Source organism: Limanda limanda, chromosome 17 (assembly GCF_963576545.1).
Source record: "Limanda limanda chromosome 17, fLimLim1.1, whole genome shotgun sequence".
In the NCBI taxonomy this organism is placed as follows: Eukaryota; Metazoa; Chordata; class Actinopteri; order Pleuronectiformes; family Pleuronectidae; genus Limanda; species Limanda limanda.
In genome coordinates, this window is record NC_083652.1 from 21,597,194 (window position 1) to 21,619,599 (window position 22,406).

At 42.9% G+C, this 22,406-nt stretch overlaps 1 protein-coding gene across 1 annotated transcript in view; it reads left to right on the top strand.

Moving 5' to 3' along the window:
- Positions 1-551: 551 nt before the first annotated feature.
- The window catches only part of arhgap44a (Rho GTPase activating protein 44a), a 28,441-nt gene continuing 6,586 nt past the window's right edge, over positions 552-22,406 (top strand). Inside the window, exons 1-18 of the mRNA XM_061090649.1 lie at positions 552-604; positions 11,815-11,854; positions 12,769-12,904; positions 13,034-13,112; positions 13,286-13,397; positions 13,576-13,652; positions 13,781-13,895; positions 14,076-14,144; positions 14,321-14,402; positions 14,670-14,797; positions 15,731-15,842; positions 17,135-17,216; positions 17,373-17,453; positions 18,523-18,636; positions 18,718-18,809; positions 19,651-19,834; positions 20,615-20,632; positions 21,538-21,726. Coding sequence (XP_060946632.1) covers positions 552-604; positions 11,815-11,854; positions 12,769-12,904; positions 13,034-13,112; positions 13,286-13,397; positions 13,576-13,652; positions 13,781-13,895; positions 14,076-14,144; positions 14,321-14,402; positions 14,670-14,797; positions 15,731-15,842; positions 17,135-17,216; positions 17,373-17,453; positions 18,523-18,636; positions 18,718-18,809; positions 19,651-19,834; positions 20,615-20,632; positions 21,538-21,726 — 1,763 coding nt within the window. The remainder of the gene's footprint in view (positions 605-11,814; positions 11,855-12,768; positions 12,905-13,033; positions 13,113-13,285; positions 13,398-13,575; positions 13,653-13,780; positions 13,896-14,075; positions 14,145-14,320; positions 14,403-14,669; positions 14,798-15,730; positions 15,843-17,134; positions 17,217-17,372; positions 17,454-18,522; positions 18,637-18,717; positions 18,810-19,650; positions 19,835-20,614; positions 20,633-21,537; positions 21,727-22,406) is intronic.

The following is a 22,406-nucleotide window of genomic DNA, read 5'->3' on the forward strand; positions in this document are numbered from 1 at the left end:
AGCAAAGTGCTGAAACCCAGACTAATTAAAAGCTTTTTAAAAACAAATGAACACAAAGACAATTGCTGTTTGATCACTTACAACAACCTTCTGTGAATAGTGAACAATTTCCACCTTATCTCAACCTGCGGGAAACACACGTCGGGGTTGAACCAGCTCAGTTTGGCTTCTTCTCCTCCGTCGAGGCTCTGCGTTGATTTACTACATTTCCCAGTTTGCAGCAGTGCGCAGGCGCGGGTGCTGCTCGTCGCTGCTGTCGCTCCCTGCCTGTGCGTGTCCGCGGCTCCAGCATCACTGCGCAGGCGATGGAGCGAATGTAGAGGAAAAATATCATCTGGAGATACAAAAAAAAAAAAAAAAAAAAAGGAAAAACTTACTAGTAATCGCGGGGACAAGTTTTTCTGCGTCGGCACTTTGCTGAGATGATGAGGGAAGGACGACGTGACGGCGTGGATTCTGCTTTGCGCCGCGGTGGAGCACGGACCGTCACACTGAGAGAAATAATGCGGAATATTTCCCCCATGTAGGTGTTAACGCAGAAAAAAGCCAAGATGAAGAAGCAGTTCAATCGGATGCGACAGCTCGCCAACCAGACGGTGGGGAGGTGAGTAGAGCCCGCGGTCCGTGCGCAATCCCGGGGCAAGGAGGGAGACACCCCCCTCATTGGCCCCAATTTGGATGGGAATCATAATGCATGTAATTATGATTTTTTTTTCTGTGATATGAAATTGGACAGAATACAGTGAATGGACAATGGTGGGTGACGAGGGACAAAAGGAAGGGGCTACCCCCGGGTTGGAAACACCTTTAGTGCTCCTATGCGTAATGACCATGGAAGAAGCAGCTACCGCATAGGCACCGTGTAGGCGCATTGCCCCATTACAACCTGCCCACGGATACACAATATACCAGAGACAATCGCAGTATCTCCCACCATCACACACACACACACACACACACACACAAACACACATACACACACGAGCACGCACACACGCACAGGACCCTCCTCTGTAGACGCCACTAATGAAGCATTAAAGAAATGCCTCAGTGAAGTTGTGCTGTGGTTAAATGCGCCTCCTGTCATCGAACCTGTCATGGGGGGGGGGGACGTGATGCAGAGAGGAGATGAAAAACCGGGAGAGGAAGAAAAAAAAAAAAAGCGCAATGTTTTCATTACGCAGTTGTGTCAGCTGTGAGGAGGGAAACACCTCTTCTAGGCGTCGGTCATCAAGTCAGTGCCCCTGAAGGTCGTGTTCCTCATCCTGCGTTTATGTTATAGACTTTTATTCTTTTTTGTAATGTCATCAGATTTGTTTTCATTTAAAATTAAAAAAATGCCTCTTTTCTTCCTGCACCTTAAATCCATTAAACTCAATAAAAACGAGACCCCGCATGTGAAACATCTTTTCCATTCCTCCTCTCCTCAGGATCTGGGTGGTTCCTGCAAATTCCCAATTCCCACCCCCCTCAGAAATAGGTGTGTTGTGACCTTTCACTCAGGTCCTCTGGGGTTATCGCTCTCCCCCCCCCCCTCACCCACACACCACCCACCCTGTTCATTCACCTCACAGGGAGGCCGAGCAGGATATTGTCAAGCAGAGAAGGTGTTCTCTGGGATTGGGTCCAGGAGGAGGTGTGGGTCTACATCGTTACAAGGCAGTGTGAGTGAGTGAGTGGCATGGGGGGTGTTTACACCTTGGGTTTCGGGCGGATTCCTTCCATCTCCAGTCTTTTTATAATCACTTCCTCGTGACTCAGTGGAGTGTGCGTGGGTGTGATCCAGTTCTCGTACGTGTGTGGGTGGGCAGGTTGAGGGCCTTCTTCTGAGCAGAAAGGACAGTTCTTAAGTGTGTGTGTGTGTGTTTAGATGCACTCCCTTCATGTAGTGCGTGCCAGTGCTTCTCACATTCTGCAGTTTTGTGCGTCTGTCTGTCTGAAGAGAAGCAGTGGTAACCTGCTGAGGTGGTCTGCCTGCACCACAGAGCTGTAATGAGCAACACTCTTCTCCCTGATCAGTGCTGTCCCCTGACTAATGGTGCCCACTGTTCACAGCCAGCACTGCCAATCTCAAACCCTCAATTCAAAGCAGAATCAGAAATCTCCAGCTAGGTGCAGAATACTTCAGGCCAATGGCAGCTTCCGCGAAAGACACTTGATTTAAGTTTTGGATCGGAGCAAGAAGTAACAGGTTTGACCCTGTGGTGACCTTGAACAGTGTCAATCATCGGCTCTGTAATTGAAGCATGAAAGGAAAAGAAAGGAATGGACAAAGCTGGGACATCTAATGTAACCTTAGCTGTGGTAAAGTAGTGAGGCAAGACTATACAACAAGTTGTACAAAAAGGGTCGAATGATCTTACCTTGAGGAAAATTTAGGGACGCGACCAGAGTAAGGATGGGACCCTCAACGCTGACATTTCAAAGTTGTTTCGAGATTCCGAAGCAATTTAGTGTACAGACTTTTCAAGACACAAGACTCTTATTATGAGAAACGTAGGACTCACGAGACGCGAGTCAAGTTCATCATCAAAGCATGGTTCGCTGGAAAGACTTCACATGAGAAGAGATGCATAAACACATGTGATACATATTTTACCATCAAGATTACAACCGATAATACTAAGTGTCACAAAATGATACAAATTATCGTACATGATGCATTAAAAATCTTGATCTCATGAATTTAAATGTGGATTCACCAGGGGACCGTTGTGACACCAGAGATATGCATGCCCTCTTCTGAGTGTAATTCTAGTTTGTTATTTTTTTTACTAGCACGATTATGCAAAATCTATTCAAACCATTACATTTCGGTGTGGATGCAGAGTAAGGGGATGGATCCAGGCCTTTTTTTCAACTTCTTTGTAACGCTCCAACATAGGGCAATTTTCAACTTTGTCTTAATCTTGATTTCACAGTGTTTAGGACTATGTTTTATGACAATTAAATAAGAGTCAGTCAGACCACTTCCTAATTTCTTCTATATTTGCATTATACGTGTATTATATATGTCTTCGCCACCTTCTCCCCCACTGAGAGTTTGAAGGAGTCAAGGAGGTGTTGTGTTGAGCCATGGGTCATGTACAGCAAACAGCTCTTCCTTATTTATGCAATGAAGGGGGGATGATGATGATAGCACCGCCCACAGCAGAGAAATGTGTGTAGAATGGCATCCCACTGATGTGTAGCTGAACACAGAGATGTGTCACCGTGCTATGTCGACTACAGTGAACATGCTTCGGGTTTAAACTGGAAATGTCTTTCCACTGATTTACCACATGAGCTGAATTAAAAGGCTCCTCGTAGCAGTACACGTGTTACCCACCATTAGCATATCTATTAGCATATGCTCCATCTTGTACTCACTTGGGCTTTGCAATTCTGCTGACTCGAGCCTCCGCCATCCACAGAGTGGATGGAGGTTACTCGTGTTGGTTTGTGCCTTTGACCTTCCTGAACCTCAGGAGTCTCCACGGAGCTGCTGATAGTGCTGACCAATCCTCAGTCACGTCCCACTCACTCAACAAATCCAGGAGAAGCAAGAGGCCATGCAGGAAACAAGAACGTTTGATGTAGGTGGACGTGTGTATTAGCAGGAGTGTTTCTTTATTTAGAGATGACGAGTGGGGGTGTTTGTAAGTGCAGACCTTTAATCTACTCCTCTGTTTCTGGGGTGTGTTCCATGTCTGAATGTACTAGTGTTACTGCTGGTCCTTGATGTGTCTTATGTGAGAGGGAGATTGAAGGTCTTCTTTCAGTGGGGGGTTGGCGATCAGGTGTGCTGTGTCAGCACTCCTCTGCCTCTCCAAGTCTGCAGCTGCTGCTGCCGCTGCCCGGGAGAGATCCCAGTCACGTGATCCTCAGCTCGACCAATAGCCTCCGTGGAGCAAGACCTCATACTGGAGGATGTGCAGCCATGCATACTCTATATGGCTTGAATATAATATGTTGTGGTACAGTGGGAGAGACAAGAGTGTCACATTTCTGTGAGGTCGGAGAATTAACGTCTGAATTTGTGTTTTGTGCTTCTATTTTCTTATGTTTTTCTTAACCTGTTGTAGTTCTGCCGCGATCGGGGCTTCAGCGGTTTTTCAAACCATTTTTCAAGGACGATAAAATGAATTAGCAAGGTTAATGAACTCCACTCGATTATTTGCATTTCTCTAGATAACACACTTGTAATCGTTGTGATGCCCTCATGCACACGGAGGAAGTCAGGAAGAGACTACTTTGGCTCAGCCGGCTCCCACCCTCCATTTGTCTTGACCTATTTCTCTATTCCCAGCTCACTACCCTATCTAGGTCTGGGGCGGTCTGGTTAAAACAATTCCCTGATAAAGTCCGTAAGAATATGTTATGCTGCAGGGAATGAATTTGTACATGAAAGACAGGGTGGGAAATAGATTTGTCCATTTTATGCATGTGAAGGAAACCCTGTCTCTACCCCTATCCTCCGATAGCCTCTCGCCTCCCACCCTCCTTCTCACTCTGCCTCGCCGACCTGTGTGATGACAGGCGATACAAGGAGTGTATGGTCAGAGCGTTATTTCTCCTCGTGCCTTCAGGGTATAGGCTTTTGCTCACCACTCCACAATGCAATTATCTTAAAATGGCAGCCACTGGTGAGCTGGTGGATTCGTTGTGGACGCTTTCTCTTTCCCACATTGTCTCACTCTTACTCTGTTTCTCCTTCTCTTCCTACCAACAGTGCGATGATGCAGTAGAAGCATGCATTCGAGCCTCAGCGCTGAAGAGAGAGTTTAAATAAGCGGGACATAAGGACACAAGGAAATGCATCTAAATGCATCTATGCATGAATCCCTGAACATGTTTGTCTTGTAAACAATTACTTGCCTGTTTTACATCCTGCACATGTGCACCTCTCGCTAACAATATGTGTGGGACTCTACAAGAGCATATGGTAGCTGACAGGTAACATGAGATGTAGGAGGAGACCCTGTTGCATGCCAATGCAGCATCTCCTCCTCCTCCTCCTCCTCCTCCTCCTCCTCCTCCTCCGCCCCCTCCACCACCTCTGATTCGCTGGCCTGGCAGATGAGACCAACGCTGTGAAGATCTCAGAGCGACTGGCCTTCATAGGAACATTTTTATTCATTGCTTTTGTGTAGCTTCTGGCCGTGTTGTTAACTCTCGTCTGAAAAGTGCACCCACTGGCAGCACATTCTTTAAGAGTTTTATTAGTCATCATGCAGTGATCAGACACCATGAGTCATTCTTGATTGGGCATCTTTATTCAAAGCCAGAGCCCTTGGAGTAATTGTGATACTCTCAGAGATCAGTGTTGATAACCCTCCCGTAACCCCATCAGTGCCTCTCGGAGACAGCATGCAGGGTAGAGTCAGCGATAAAGAGCCTTTGTCAAGGGACCTTTTTTGGCCATCAAAAGATAGATGATGTAATATCGGACAGAAAGCGCCGCTTCTCTCTTGTCCATGTCGCTGATTCCCTCCCGAGACTAACCTCTTAAAGAGCCCATGTACCAGTGGTCCAGGAAGAACTCAGCCCCAGTGTATTATAAAAGCACATAAACAGTTAAAAAACAACATGGATGACAACAGTGTTTGGGACAGCTGCTTGATCTCAACACATTAAAGTGGGTTCAATGTGTCACGGGTGTCAGGGTCGACCTGGTCCGCTGCTCGGAATCTCATCTCCAACAGGAAGTGACCCCCGGGCCGGACTGAAATGCAGCACATGACTCAGATGCAATTCATGGCGCAAGACATTCAAGAGCGAGATAAGGGTCTAAGGAAGATTTCATATTAAGAGGCAATTATTAGTAATATTAAGGCCCTCCAGTTCAAATATTTATCTCTGGCTAAATTTAATAGATAGTGGAAATTCACTCTGCTGTGTGAGTCATATCAGTGTTCTTCCTTGAGATGAACATTTGCATAAATTAAACTGTTGTGTAATGTTACTGCTATGAAAAGAGTTTGAAAGCTAATTTTCTTTCTCACTTACTGCTCGTAAGTACCGTGAGTATTTGGTGGCCGACAGCCCGAAGCCTTTCTACTACACATACAATTATCTGCTGCATAAATCTGAGTAATAAACAGCTATAAATGAGGGCAGCTGAGTGGAGTGCCGCTGCTGTTAGAAATAACCACATTGTCCCGGAGACAGGTTACTCCTTATCAACATGCCCACTTCCTTCCATTCAGGAATGCCAACGGGCTCAAAACAGGAAGCACTAATCCACTAATAACAATTTTCCTGGTTTGTTTACCCCTCATTTCCTTTTAGTTTCTCATTTTCCAATTTTCTAAAGAGTGTTTGCTCTTAATTTATAACAGATGATTCTCCACCAGCCTTGTCTATACAGTGGATGTACAATCCTACATTTGCCTTGGTTGCCTTGGAAACGCTCATTTGGTATTGGCTGCTTTTATCACATCCGTGTGGCTTTGCCGGGCCAACTGTTAAATATTCAAAAATGGCTGTGTGTGTGTGTGTGTGTGTGTGTGTGTGTGTGTGTGTGCGTGTGTCTGCACAGATGCATAGTGTAAAAGAACAGTTATTCAAAGAGCCAAGATGGAGATATTCACCACAAATAAAGTTATTAGAGATAACTCACTGTTTCCAGTGAAACGCTGCTGAATGCCACAGTGTCTCTCTCTCTTTCTCTCTCTCTCTCTCTCTCTCTCTCTCCCTGTCTCTTTCATTCACTCCATCTCTGGACACGTGTGTACTCTGTGCATGTTGTGTGTGTGTGTGTGTGTGTGCACTCCGCTCACAGTTATTCTTGCATACTTAACAGAACTGTGACCTAGTTTACTGGACAACTACAGTAAGTGTGTTTTTCTGTTTTACCAACCCGGCGTCCCATCAGCCCCTTGTCTTGTCATTCGGGAAGAAACTGAGTGCCCCCCCCCCCCCATCTAGATGCAAAGGTCTGAATAAAGAAATTTAAAAAAATCATTCATTGGAGAAATATTCAGAGAGAATATCTAGCATGAAGACCACAGTGTGTTTCTGTAGCTATGTCTGTTTGGTCGTGTGTGTGTGTGTGTGTGTGTGTGTGTGTGTGTGTGTGTGTGTGTGTGTGTGTGGTTGACTCTCATGCCAACGCTCCAGGCCGTGTGGTGCCCTGCTGAGGCCCAGGGCCACCATTCTGCTCCAGTACCCTCCCCTAGCAGCACAGACAGGACCTATAGCATCTAGCACACTCGGCCCTTCCAGGCCTGGGAGTCAGAGCAAACCAGAGCATGATCACTTTTTCCTTTTTGGTTGAATAAGACCTGAACACTTTGCATTTGACAGTTGGCGAGCGACCGAGGCAACCTGTTCAAGAATTGCGATTTTATTTTCTTCGCACTTTGATTTAGTTTCCCATTGATTATTCATGCTTTCATAAACCATGCACAGTGCTGGAGGGAAGGGGGGCGGTGCTGAACATGCGGCTCTCCAACATTAATATATCTCCAGATAGAAATATATATTACATGAGACACATTTGTATGGAATGTGCAGCTGAACTGGTCAGCTGGGTATTTGGTGCATTTATGCTATGGAATTGCAATGACTGAGGATATCTCAGATCAGATCCCTGAGGAAAACATGCACAGAAAAATGACATCTCCCTCTTTGACCGAGTGTAAATACAAACGCTCAGATGTGCTCAGCAGATTCGGGGCTTTCCTTCACATCATCACTTTGTTCATGTTACTGTCAGAGGTGCAGAGGGAGTTATTCAAACTAATTCATCTTCCTCAGGTGTCTGCTGTCGTCCATATTTTGCACAGGTTTGCATTCTCGTCAAGCAAGATTCAGGAATCATTTTGTCAGCTTGAATATGATCAATTTTCAGCGTTTTGACTTGAGCTAATCAACCTGCATATTTAAAGATGTGTGTGTTTGTGTGTGTGCATGCTTGTGTGTGTGTATGTGTGTGTGTATTGAGTCATCAGCAGCTCCAGGTAAAGGGATGCATGCGAGGTGGCAGATGGTTGGCATAAACCTGGCAGAGTCTTCTTCCTCCTCCATGAGCACGCCGCCCACGTGGCTGCCAGCGTTTACTTTCAGCCCTGCACAATTTTTGCTGATAAGATTCTCTCTTCTCATCTCCGAGATCTTCTGCTTCTTTGTAATTGAGTTTGGGCGAGTACACTTCCCTGCTGCCCTGCACAAAACCTTGATCCTCCAGAAGTGTTTTGTTAGGATAGCAACCCGATCAGAGTCACACACCCCATCTGCTCTTCTATTTCAGATTTCAGATTCTTACTGTTAATGATATCAATATATTCCCTCTGCTTTTATTTTTAAGATGCCACTAAAGGTCAAATTCTTGATCAATTCAATATTTACTCCAAACCAAATATTCCCGACAATTTTCATTTAACTTGACAATCATCAGATCTTCATCCTCCTAGAATCCTCAATAGCAGAGGTGAATTTTCAATTAGATTTAGAGGAGCTAAATCATGGAATGGCTTTTCACAGGTGGCAAAGAACTGTTCTTCTATAAAATGTTTTTAAAAAGATGCTTAAAAGACCATTTACTGTATACAATCATACCCCTCAACGCACCCTCATTTGAATGCATCTTGTCCACATCAAATACACACATCTTTTCAGTTTTTAATTGATAATCGTGTTACCTTTATTTGGGTAGAGGCTTCAAAATAAGCCCACTGGCTTTTCTGCCTCCGCTTACACTGTCTTTGTCGTTTTCTATATCATTTTTTTCTGTACAAAACAAACCATTAACCTTCATATCAGGGTGAAGCTACTCCAATAACCCTTGTGTTCCCTGTGTCCTATCGCTGTGTCCTCGCCGGCTGATGATGTGCAGTGTTGCTTTCCTAAGAGGAAATACCAGTGTCTGAAAACAAACAAGCTCAGAGAGCAAGACAGTTTGCTGCGTTTGAAGATAGTCTCCGGTCCGTTTGACGTCCGGGTCATAATCAGCTGCCGTCTCCGAGGGCACTAGATGTCTGTGTGTTAAATTCACATCCCTTCGTTTTAAACATGAGTTGTTTTTTTCTATTTTAACCGACTGTCGGGAGTGTTGTGTTCCCTCAGTCACAAGCCTGCAGAACAAAACACCCCCACACTCACACAAACACACAGTGAGAAGGTGTGAAGGCTTTGCTGTTCAGCGGAGCTCCCTGACGCAGACAGCCAGGGCACAGAGCCTCACAGGTTGTCCGTCCACCGCAGCCAAACATCACTCTCAGAGTCGCTCCTCCACGTCCTCCTTACTGCTGGACCCCCTGTCCCATCGGTCCTGTGCCGACGCTGGTCCCCTGTCAGGGTCCCTCAGCTGCCGGGGTCCGAGGCCGGAGAGGCAGTGACGAGCCTCACAGCTGCAGTGCAGGGCTCCGGGCTCCACAGCTCACACGTGTCACAGTCTTGTCTGCAAGGTCTTTTTATAGAAGTGAAGTTTTAGAGATTTTGTTAGAGGCCGTTGGGGTGTTGCGGCAAAATTGTGCCAAACTTTAGTGCTGGCTCGGGTTATTTTTGTCCCACTTTGTCATGTAATCGGCAATCTGTTACCACACTTCTCCTGCAAATCACGCCAGAAATCTCTTGCTCCTCTGTCGTTCTTTCTCTTTCTCTTTCTTATGCATGCACTACACACACACACACACACACTCACACAGACACACATTTCCTGTACTTTCCTCCTAGCCCAGTGGGCAGAGCAGTTTTCCAGGAGGCTGGCTGTGATTAGCTCCATCGGTTCCTACGTGGTTTGACCCAGTTCCCATGGCTCGACGATCACATCTTGGCAATGACAACCAGGGATGCTAACAACTGACATAACTAAAGCTCAGCTCTCTGTCGTTGGCAACAATGTATGGAATATGTGTACACGAATGCATGTCAACATTAAACAAAAGCAGATTCTCTCCAACATGGGAGCCACAGGACAACACAGAGCTGCTACGCTGTGGTCGACAGGTTTTTATTTGACGGACCTGAAAAGAGCATTTTACATGAACAAAAACATGGAAAGAGCATTTTTAGTTCTGTGCTGCTGATGTTTTTTTGTCTGACTGATGAATAATGGAGCTCAAACCAAGGTCTATTCCCCCCTTTGTCTTGGTCAATGGAGAGACACATTCAGACGCTGTTTTTGAATAAATTATACCAAAAAAAAGCTATTTGCGATTGGCATTGGCACGGCTAGGGCACAATAGCAGGAAGTGGTTGTGCAGACAGGAAGAGGAAGTGATGAGAGAGTATGTGCACCACTGGGTGGTTGTCGGGGGTCTGCAGGTCGGGATTGGACTCCCTCTCAGAGGTCAGACTGTCTGACAAAGCGGCCCCTCCCCTGTCAGACTACAGGCCCTTTTTTTCCAGACAGGAAGTACATGTTCTCCTCCGCTCTGATTAGATGCTCCTGATAGGTCCTGGATTGTTGCTTTAGATATATCTACTGTTGTGTGTCCAAATTCGTTCCTGGAAAACAAATCCAACAGGAATTCACTTGTATAAGAGCCAGTCCAAAGAGAAAATGGGCCCTTTTTGATTTATTTTATGGGATTATAGAAGGCTGTAATTTCAAACAAAGAACTAAAATCTTTAAATGTAAGCTTTCTGGACTGAGCCGACACCTTATTTTATATATATATGTATAGATATAGCTTATAGCTATCACTACCCTGCATGAGTAGTTTAATCTGCTGCATCGGCAGTGCAGCTCTGGCCTTTTTTTCAGACTTTGGCAAAGTCCCCAGTCTGGATTCACAGTGGGACGTGAGGCTCCTCGTGTGGCCTTCGCCGCTGTTCCTGCCTGTTTCACTCACGCTCATGGGTTGGACCTCTTCAGCGGGTTTACAGCATGAACTGTTTGCCAGATAATTAATATGCTGTTACTATGTATTGTCTTATAGATAATTAGCAACACGACCATTCAAACACAGGCACTCACACACTCTCATGCTCCAAAGGGATGGATGAGCATGGAGAGTGCAGCTTCTCTGGAGCACTGCTCAACATCACAGTGAATGAGACCTGTGCAAAACACCTTGGACCTTGTTTCACAACAAGAAACATTTTTTACGAAACAATATAATGAAATGTTTTGGATAAGAGATTTGCGTGCCTCAAACCAAAGTGACAAACAGCAATTAACACGTCAAGGTAAACCCAAAGGGTGTTTTATTATGTGAGATGCAACTTTTCTGTGTGATTCATTAAAAAAAAGAAAATTGTTTTTTTTATTTTGTATATTAGAGCCGAACTGACACGGACCAAAATATCAGAAGGTGTTATGATGTTGTTATCAAACCCTCATGACAAAGAAATTGAGGCTTACCGTTTAACCATAAACTTTATAATACATACATATGAATGAAGAGAAAACTCAAATGCAACCAAATATATAGAAATTGAAAACATAACATTTTCATATAAACATAAATGCACACATTTTTTGCATTGTTTTTTCTGTAATAAGGTACAACTTTTCATATCTGCAAACATAAATGCTACTTTTAATACGAAAAGCTCATATCAGCTAATTTTGAACCAATAATTTGACTAATAAATCGGTCGGGCTCTGATATGTTATGATCTGTCACATTCACACTTACTGGCTGTGTTATGTGACCTGAAAGCAGATGTATTAGAACTCACTCACTTTGACAGCTTTTGGTTTCCCTGACCTTATCAATACTCTGAGCTGCCTGAAGGTGAATATCTGACGAATCCATTGCACCAGATATTTATCAGGGATCTGCCTTGCTGCTTATTTACAGTATGAAAATGTATCCATCAGCTGAATTCTCTGTTGTCCTCTCATGTGGATCTTCTAACTGTTGCACACTGTTGTCTTTACAGGGCAGAAAAAACAGAGGTGTTGAGCGAGGACCTTCTGCAGGTAAGATTTGTTCTTTTTGTGTGTGTGAATGTGTACATGTGTTTATTAAGATGGGGACGACACCTGCAGACCAGATGCTGCTGTCATTAGTCATGCTGTGTTTCCTTCACTGGTGGGATTCATGTTATAGTAATGATGATGATGATGATGGCCGTGTTTGACCACAATAGAAATCCATGGTTACAACTTGTCTTGCACTGAGAACAGAGTGATTCTTCCCTCTCTGATTGTCTCATTCGGACAGTTTTTAGTGGAAGAGAGATGTATTCTCCAGTATTTCACAAGAAAAAGCAAATATTCTGTAAAAGTAAACAGCTTGTCTTCTGCCCTATAGACCACCCATCATCTCACGCTGTCTGTTGCCGATACTCAGTCAGTTTGGGCTGCCACCAAAAGATATTTTAATTTCATACTTTTTTATCACGTTTATCAATCGTTGCACTCAATGATACATTTCCAGGATTAGTTACTAAAACCCTGAGCAATGGTTTGAAGTTGCTCATTTCAAGTGACTATACATCCCTCCAGCTCTGGCGCAGCTTTTTATATAAGCCCTCACTTATTAGCATCCATAATGCATTACTGACCTTTTAATTCCATATTCTTATAGTTCATCTTCACAAAGTTGTTTCCTTTTGGTCGCCCTCTAACGCGTTAAAAGCAAAGTCGACTAAGCTCTCTCTGTTGCTACCCACCCACACTCTGGAATAGTTTTCCGGCCCACATTAAATCATGTCAACTTCCATCTCTGATAATTTGAAATAACACTTTCAGAAGTACACATCTTCTAGTTTTGATCTTAAGTCTTTTCTACATTTTCTATTCAGACTCGTTTTTGCTAATAAAATGTTGTAGAGTTGTAACTTTAGTGTTTATACTTATGCATGTGTGTGTGTTTGTGTGTGTTCTTGCAGGTGGAGAAGCGTCTGGATCTGGTCAAGCAGGTGACCCACAGCACTCACAAGAAGCTCACTGCCTGCCTGCAGGGTCAGCAGGGCGCCGACGTGGAGAAGAGGTCCGTCAAGTCCCCGTCTGTGAGTACCTGCATCCATCTTTCCCTCAGACTCCCTCAGAACTAATGCAACCTGATGCGATGTGTGGTGATGTGACATCTGCTTGTGGATAATGTTTAATAGTTCTTACAGAAGCTCTAATAACATCGTTGTTTTCTCTGCTAACAGAAGAAACTTCCACTGACGATCCTGGCACAGTGTTTGGTAGAGGGGGCTGCAGTGTTGGGAGATGACTCTCTCCTGGGGTAAGTCAGTGTAGTTAACAAGCCAACAACCCCCCCCCCCTTACACACACACACACATGGTCATCTTTAATTATTGATTTGGCTATTGAATTCGTTGGTGTCCTCATTACCCTCGTCTGCATTTGAATTGGATCTGATGGCGTCCGACTTTGTGTTTGTCTGTCACCAAACAGGAAGATGCTGAAGATGTGTGGGGAGACCGAGGAGAAGTTGGCCCTGGAGCTCATCCAGTTTGAGTTCCAGATAGAGAGAGACGTGGTGGAGCCTCTCTACGTGCTCGCCGAGGTGAGGGGGGGGGGGCACCGCTGCTGCTTAATGCACCAATTTAGCTACAGCACCCTCCCGATTCCGCTGAATTACCGAGCCGTGCTTTTTGCAAGCCGAGTGCGGTCGTGATTTACATAAAAGGGCTGTTGCTTTGATCTGAGCTGACTGTAATCCTACGCTTCATTTCCTTTTGTAGGTGGACATCCCCAACATCCAGAAACAGAGGAAGCACTTAGCGAAACTCGTCCTGGACATGGACTCCTCCCGGACAAGGTGAGGGCCCCTGCTCTTGTTCATTACATTTTAAGATCACGGCTTATAATAACAAGCTTTTTAAACGTGCGTGCGGGAAGTGTGTCCTATTCAATGCAGTGGCCTTTGTTTCTTTTGAATTCCCATAGATTTCACCAGTCGTCCAAGTCCTCCAGTCACCCGAGCACGCTGCAGCCGGGCGCCAAGGCCGAGTCCCTCAGAGAGGAGATGGAAGAGGCAGCCAATCGGATGGAGATTTGCAGGGTGAGTCACCAATCAGAGTCCATTGTATTATTGCTTCCTCCAGGTCCCTTTGCTCTACATTTGCGTTTTAACCCCACTGCACGTATAGACACGAATAGATCGCATAGCCAGGAGGATGTTTCCGTGCTATATGGGACTTGAAGTCATCGCTTATATGGTCTCATCTTCTCTCTGTTTCAGGATCAGCTGTCAGCAGATATGTACAATTTTGTGGCCAAAGAAATAGACTATGCAAATTATTTCCAGACAGTAAGTATAGTATATCTTATTATGTGATTAGATCATAATTATTATGGAATCAAGTAATGATCCCAGTGGATCAGATATTGGTTCTCTGTGATCTAAAAGCATAAGTTGCATTATATTGTATGACACACACTGGCCATGGATTGTTTGTTATTGTTTCCTGCTGTCTCCTTCTGCAGCTGATAGAAACACAGGCAGAATATCACAGGAAGTCATTAGAAATTCTTCACAGCATCCTGCCCCAGATTAAAGCTCACCAAGGTGAGTCATGCACGGTGTGTGTGTGGGTGTGTGTGTGTGGGTGTGTGTGTGGGTGTGTGTGTATGTGCGTGATCGCTGAGAGATCTGTTCCATTTCTGCTCTTGAAGCAATATCAAAATGAGAAGTAATGGAATTAATAGCCCTGAAGTGTCACATAACAACCCCATTAACCTTTAATTACCCACCTTCATATTTCAGTTATGGCTGCCTTACAAGCACTAAACCAAACTGAGGGCTTATTTGTTGTGTGTGTGTTTTGTGTTGCAGAGGCGTGGGTGGAGAAGCCGTCTTACGGCAAGTCTCTGGAGGATCACCTGAACATTAGTGGTAGAGAGATTGCCTTCCCCATCGAAGCCTGTGTCACCATGTTGCTGGAGTGTGGCATGGAGGAGGAGGTAGAGTGCAATACACACACACACACACACACACACACACACACACACACACACACACACACATACATGTAGAGATACACATAACTTTTACTTTAAAAGTAGGCAAATATACATAAATTGCATTGCATTGTTGCATTTTGTTGTGCATTGCCAAATACACACCTGGTTATCTTTACTACAACCAACCACACTCAGGCAGGCATAAGTGTACCAACATAATTTTACCATATAAATCGTATATATCATTAGAAGAATTGACATTGAAATAAAGCCTTAGATACTAAAGGTCCCAGAATTAAAGTTTTCCGTGTGTTTTACCTGAAGTTTCTTTGTTTATAAGATGAGATATTTGTGTTATGGGGCAAATACTGAACAGTCCTGGTGTATCTTCAAATTTATATATATATATATATATATAATTAAAAACAACTTAAGAACAACTGAAAACCAAATGAAGTGTGTACAGTATATAGTGGCTTGATCTCACTGTATCCTTGTCATACTTAAAGACCTATTCTTAAGCTTATATTGGTTCTAATGAAATTATATCGCGGAAATAGAGAAATAGTGCAAGGACTTTATAGCAACATCTTTAGAACAGGAAATAAGACTGTTTGTGGGATTAAAATTGTGAGATATTTAAGCATTACCAGTACAAAGGCTGTGGGATTGTGGTTATTTATCACCTTGACAAAGTTCCTGTTTGTTTGTGGTAATTAGACCAATCAAAATCCCCTGATAGGCGTTGCATAATGGATGACAGTGATAAAGTCTAAGTATGGCCTTCATGTTTCTCCTGCACCAACCTGTGTCATTCATCATCTGTCAAGTGCACAACGATAGAGGCTGTTACTCCGGTACATCATTTGAGCGCAGGTCACGTTAGATGTGATAATTACACACGATGATGTGTTTTCCTTGTGTGGGCGGCAGGGCCTCTTCAGAGTGGCTCCATCAAACTCCAAGCTGAAGAAGCTGAAAGCCTCGCTGGACTGTGGAGTTCTGGATGTGCAGGAGTACTCCTGTGACCCGCACGCCATCGCAGGTGAACTACACCCACACAGACGCTTTGAACAAAACCCATTCCCATAACAACAACAACCCTGATACTCTGTTACGCTAAGTCAGGAAGAAAGAATACACTCATAGATTTAAGTCAGTAAATGAGCGTATATATATATATATATATATATATATATATATATATATATATATATATTTTTTTTTTTTTTTTTTTTTTTTTTTATCAAGATCCATGAATTATTACAATAATGGAAAAAAGTCCAATCTAAAGACAATGAGAAAACATTCCTGGATCTGCCTCCTCATCCGGCTTCTCCACTTATTCTGTTCTCGATCAAAATTAAATGGGTTCTTCCCCGACCCACGACACATCTTTTTGCTATTATATTGGTATAATTACAATCATATATAAATATATATTATGTTATATTATATACTATATATACTGTACTATTTGTATATACTCTCTAATAATAACATTACCATCATATCATCAGTACTATTACCATCATCTTGCCACTGCACCTTATCTACCTATTTATCTTGTGTTTTCTGTTTTTATTCTTTCTACCTCAATATTTTTTATTTTATTCTATTGTATTGTATTTTATTGTATTCAAATGAACCGGCTGCTATGACAACTTAATTTCCCTTCGGGGATGAATAAAGTAATCTATCTATCTATCTATCTATCTATCTATCTATCTATCTATCTATCTATCTATCTATCTATCTATCTATCTATCTATCTATCTATCTATCTATCTATCTATCTATCTATCTATCTATCTATCTATCTATCTATCTATCTATCTATCTATCTATCTATCTATCTATCTATCTATCTATCTATCTATCTATCTATCTATCTATCTATCTATCTATCTATCTATCTATCTATCTATCTATCTATCTATCTATCTATCTATCTATCTATCTATCTATCTATCTATCTATCTATCTATCTATCTATCTATCTATCTATCTATCTATCTATCTATCTATCTATCTATCTATCTATCTATCTATCTATCACCGTCTTCTACCTTTTATGTTATCTATTTCCAAACAAACCGATAAACAAAAGCACAGGGGTTCAACACGACCAGTCTTCACCAGCTCTGCCCTCAGTGTTACTTTCCCGTTGCTTTCCATTTCACACATTAACATGAAATCTGTGTTTGGCAGCCAGGGGAGTGGCAATTCCTGGCCTCACCCGTGCTTTGAAGATAGAAAACATTTCTTCTCTCTCTCTATTCGCACAAAGCTGACCAGTTGTTTCCTTTACGCTCACCCGGTTATCTGCACCCACAGGGGCTCTGAAGTCTTACCTCCGTGAGCTCCCCGAGCCACTGATGACCACTGAACTTTATGATGAATGGATTCAGGCGTCCAAGTGAGTTGCAGTTTGTGTTCTTCATTAAAAGTTATACCGCTGGCCACAATGAAAAAAAACACAACTCCAAACTGACAAAATGAAAAATGGGGACATTTGTTTGAAAGTAGAGCAACTCTAGAAACTAAAATGATTTCTGTTTTTTTATTTCCCCAGCATTCAAGATATGGACAAGAGGCTCCAAGCATTAAATGCAGCGTGCGAGAAACTCCCCACAGACAACTCCAACAATTTCAGGTCAGATGCTTTCCCTGATTTCCTGTATTTGCAAATGATCCCACTGCGGTAATAAAAAGGACAGACACACAATGTAGTTTCAGTCCAAACTGTACCACCTGCAGGTAAGAGAAGTAACAGCAGCCGCAGGTCAGACATGCAGATATTCACCTGTCACCAGCAGAAGGCAGTAGAACTGGTTTCTTGCAATATCAATGAATGTAAATAATTACCCGTGTTATTCATTGTCTGCATGTATTAAATCTGACATCAAGATACCTGCAGGATTAAACCACTGCTGCACATGTCTATCCCAAACAGTAGGTTGCAGTTTGGGAGGTGTCGCAAAATGATGATCTAATTGAGCAGTTGAGGAAAATGACTTGTAGTCCAGGCAAAGTAGCCCATTTTGGAGCCAAAAATAGAAGTAATTGTAAAAGAATTTTTTTCAGCATAGATTATTTCTATGAGGTGTCCAGAACAACATACTAAAAGTCCTAAGAAATCGTAGTTGAGGAAATATGTTTAATTCTCATCAATGTGTGCCAATAAGGCAACAATACACCCCAAAAAGACAATTTTTTTCCTTTACTCCTATCAAAATGAAACTTTACACAATGAAAGTAGCCATGAAACGTAAAATTTTTTGTATTACAAGTTTCTTTTGAAATGAATTTGACAAGCACATGAGCTCCACACTTATTGAATATGTCCTAATTTGCATAGGCAAACACCATTCATATGTATTACAAATACATACATAAATTCATTTTCAAAGAAACTTGTAATACAAAAAATGTTACGTTTCATGGCTACTTTCATTGTGTAAAGTTTCATTTTGATAGGAGTAAATGAAAAAAATAGCCCATTTGGGGTGTATTGTTGCCGGGCCTTATTGGCACATTGATGAGAATTAAACATTTTTCCTCAACTACGATTTCTTAGGACTTTTAGTATGTTGTTCTGGACACCTCATAGAAATGATCTATGCTGAAAAAAATTCTTTTACAATTAGTCGGTCGTAAAACGCTACTTTGCCTGGAGTATTGAGCAGGATTTTGAGATGCAACAATTCATTTGAATCCTACAGATATCTAGTGAAATTCTTATCCAAGCTGAGTGAGTATCAAGACTCGAACAAGATGACTCCCGGTAACATGGCGATCGTCCTCGGTCCTAACCTGCTGTGGACACACACCGAACCGTATGTTTTCTTTTTGTAGTTCTACCTGAACTTGTTGGATGATGTTCGTACTGTAGCTGAGTTCTTTCTCTTCTCCACCAGGAACATCACGGAGATGATGACCACCGTGTCCCTGCAGATTGTTAGCATCATCGAGCCCATTATCCAGCATGCTGACTGGTTCTTCCCTGGAGGTGGGGATTACATAATATGTATGTAATATTGTAGCCGGGCTGGGCCACATATAAATTAGCATTATTTATCTAAAATCACAGACGTTTAATTATTGAATTTAAAAATTAATATTTTTGAGATTATGACCTACTTTATCTCAAATTAACACATCAAGCAATTTAGACTTCATCAACAATATTTATTGAAGAGAGAATGCCCATTGAAAATCACTTTAAATATTAATGTTAATGATTTGTTATAATATGAATTTACTTGTTTGATATCAAAACTAGAAGAAAGCGTATTATTATTGTGTCATCTACATGATGACCTAAACTAAAACACACAACAAAGACACACATGATGAGACAGTAAAACACAGAAGTTGATACATTAGAATCTTGTCAAAAATAACTAAGTCCTTAATCTTTTGGCACATCAACGACACATTGATTGTGTTAGAAACTGTGTCTATTGTGAAGACTGATCCAGTGGCCGTGGGTAGTGGTTGACTTCTGTTGTTGGTTACATGTGAGTGATATTCAAAGGGATGCATAGTTTCTGAAGAAAAATGAGAATGGGAGCTAATACAATTTTGGATCCAGACAGAGTGTCTTTTTTTTATCATTGATATTTAACACTTTTGATATCATTGAATTACGACTTTATTTAATTAACATTATTCTACAAGAAATCTAGTAATCTCAAGAATTGTTTTTCTTCACTACGGCCCTAATAATATATTTTATATATTTTAGGAACCATACAATATTCTTTAACTTGGTAAATTAGATTATTCCAGAGTTGCATACACACTCATAAACACTGCTGAAGCTACATCTTCGTCTGCTTCTCCCTCAGAGATCGAGTTCAACCTGACCGGCTGCTACGGCAGCCCCATCCACACCAACCACAACTCCAACTACAGCTCCATGCCCTCCCCGGACATGGAGCAGTCTGAGCGCAAGCAGCAGCACGACCAGAGCCGACGCCCACTCAGCGTCGCCACTGACAACATGATGCTGGAATTTTACAAGAAGGATGGGTATGATGCCAAGCGCATCCTGCTGCTGCCCACCTCTCACTCTCTCCCTCACTCGCCGCCCACGCCTCCTCTCACGCATCTGATACTGAATTCTTATATTTGATGAGAGCGATGCCTGCACATTAAGAATCCGTTACCGTGGCAAAGTATTTACACATCCTGTAATCTAAAGTTTTTCCGCTCCAGTGAATCAGAAGCCTCTGGAGGCCGCAGAGAGCTGTGGGGTGTCACCGGTCAATAACTCCAGCAGATACAACTACATTCCCTGTTGTAAAGATTTATCAGGATGAAAGCTGCTCGAATACATGGGGGTGAATTGCCTTGAGTGGCGTTGTTTCCATGGCAACGAGAGGAAGAGCTGCTGGTTACCTCCGTTTTTTTTTTCTCGGGAAATATTTCTCCAGTGTTATCTTACCATCCTCCTACACCCAGCTCCTCCTTTGCAGTCTGGCTAGCACGTCACCTGGCCTGAGTCATTCATCCAGCCGGTGGAAAATCACCAGGAGAAGTAGAACCAATACCTTCAAAATGCCCCCATCGAATCAGGAAAAGGGATGAAGTTTTCCACTGTAGGCATCAATTTAAATCTGCATCCCAGCAGCTGTCAATATGAGCTGATAGAACCAAGGTTTTGATCTGTTTAGAGTAATAAGCAGGGGGCGTGGAGTCTTAACAAATAGGTTTGATTAGAAAAAGAAGCTTTTCACTGTGTTGTGAACCATCTCTGCATCACCTCTGACCTCATCTCCTTTTTGCCTCTCTTCTCCCCGACTAACGCAGCATTAGGAAGATACAAAGGTATCGTATCATGACGTTATACCTCTCCTTTCCTTACTTTACCCCACTCCCCTTGTCGTGCTGTTCTGTTTACCATATTCGTGAATCGGGTTGCAAAATTCCGGGAATATTCAAAGATGGAAACTTTCCATGGGAATTAACGGGAATTAACGGGAATAAACTGGAAATGTTGTGGGTAATTTATACTAACTGTATTGACCTTGTCATATACAGACATAAATATAAACATTTTGTTGTGTCATAGGCTGATTTGAGCCCTGAGGAAACTTTGGGCACTTGACTATATGCTTCTGCATCGTTGAGTCATTCTTAACATAGGTCTTTGCACAGTATTTGCAAATGTACACAGCCTTTCCTTCTACATTGGATGTGGTGAAATGTCTCCACACATGAGATAGTGCACGTGGCATTGTTCTGTAGAATAAGATGAGAAAAAAGTTTGTAAAAAAACACTAATGCAATGCCAGAGATATAAATAGTTAGCCAAACAATTGGAATCGTCTGTAAACATATTTTACAATTGATGGATAAATGAATGGAAATAGTCTAGATGAACAGATGAACAATCCTCAATCAGCATGCTAATATATTTTCCCCAGTAATATCATGGAAACTTACCTGACTAGTCCTGCACTCTACAGCAGGCCTCAGTAGCCCTGCTGTAGAGTGAAGGATGCTGGGAGTTATCTGTGCATGTGATGGAAGAATGCACAGTGGAGGGTTGAAACTCAACGTTCCATACATCTTTAAAATAGAGTTTTGAATGATGTTTTTATTGCTCAGCGTTTAAATTGCGTAGTTTTTTGTTTTTTTTTCAAAATTCCCCAAATTCCTGAGCTTAACTTCCCATAGAAAATTTCCGGAAAGCTTCAGGAAATTGACCCTTCGTATGTGTGTGTCACCAGTATGGGCGTCCGGGTCATGGATACCTCCTGGGTGTCTCGTAAGGGTTCATCCACGCTGACGCGCAAGACCTCCTCCACGCCTCCGGGCTTGCAAGGGCCCGGCTCCCCCGCCGACACGCTCATCCCCGAGCAGCCGGGCGAGCTCAGCACCTCGCCGTCCGCCACACCGCCCCCTGCAGAAAGGTTCTGGTAAGTCACCGTGGAGACGCCGTCCCCCTCTCTTCCTCATCCGTCGGCTCCTTTTAATGTTCATCATCATCACCATCATCGGCTTCCACACTCCTGTGTGATGCAGATCCTTGGCTGTGCTAATCAAACGTTCACTTTTTTATGGCATTTCTGTCGTCTCCACCTTCACCTTCGAGTCCTGTCGTCGTTCTTATGATTTCTCACTCTCTGCATTTCCTCAGTTTCTCCTGTTTGTCGGGGAGATTTCACTGTGGGTTACATTTTCAATAAGATAATGACATTTTCCGACTCTACCTCTGAAGGCTTTTAGTCAAAACATTGTGTAGAAGTTTCTGTACTCGGGCACCAAGCTTTAATCTGCAAGTCCTTGCAAGCATGCAGTTTCCAGTATCCCATTGTCGTGGCTTTGCTTTCTCAGCTTTGGTCCTGAATCTTTTTCCTTTTCTGTTGACACTCTGACTGATTTCCTCGTTTGTTTTTGTAATGATTATCGTAGTTGAACACGTGAATAATCACCTCGTGGTCGCCGGCTCTGCCCGTGTGGCGGACGAGAGATAACATGGCTTCTAGTTTGGCCGGCTTTCCCCTCCTCTCCTGTGGCTCTTTCAGCCAATGAAAGGGTTTTGTGTCTGTCCCACACTGCCCTGGGCCGACTGCAGGACCTGCAGTGCAAACCAGTC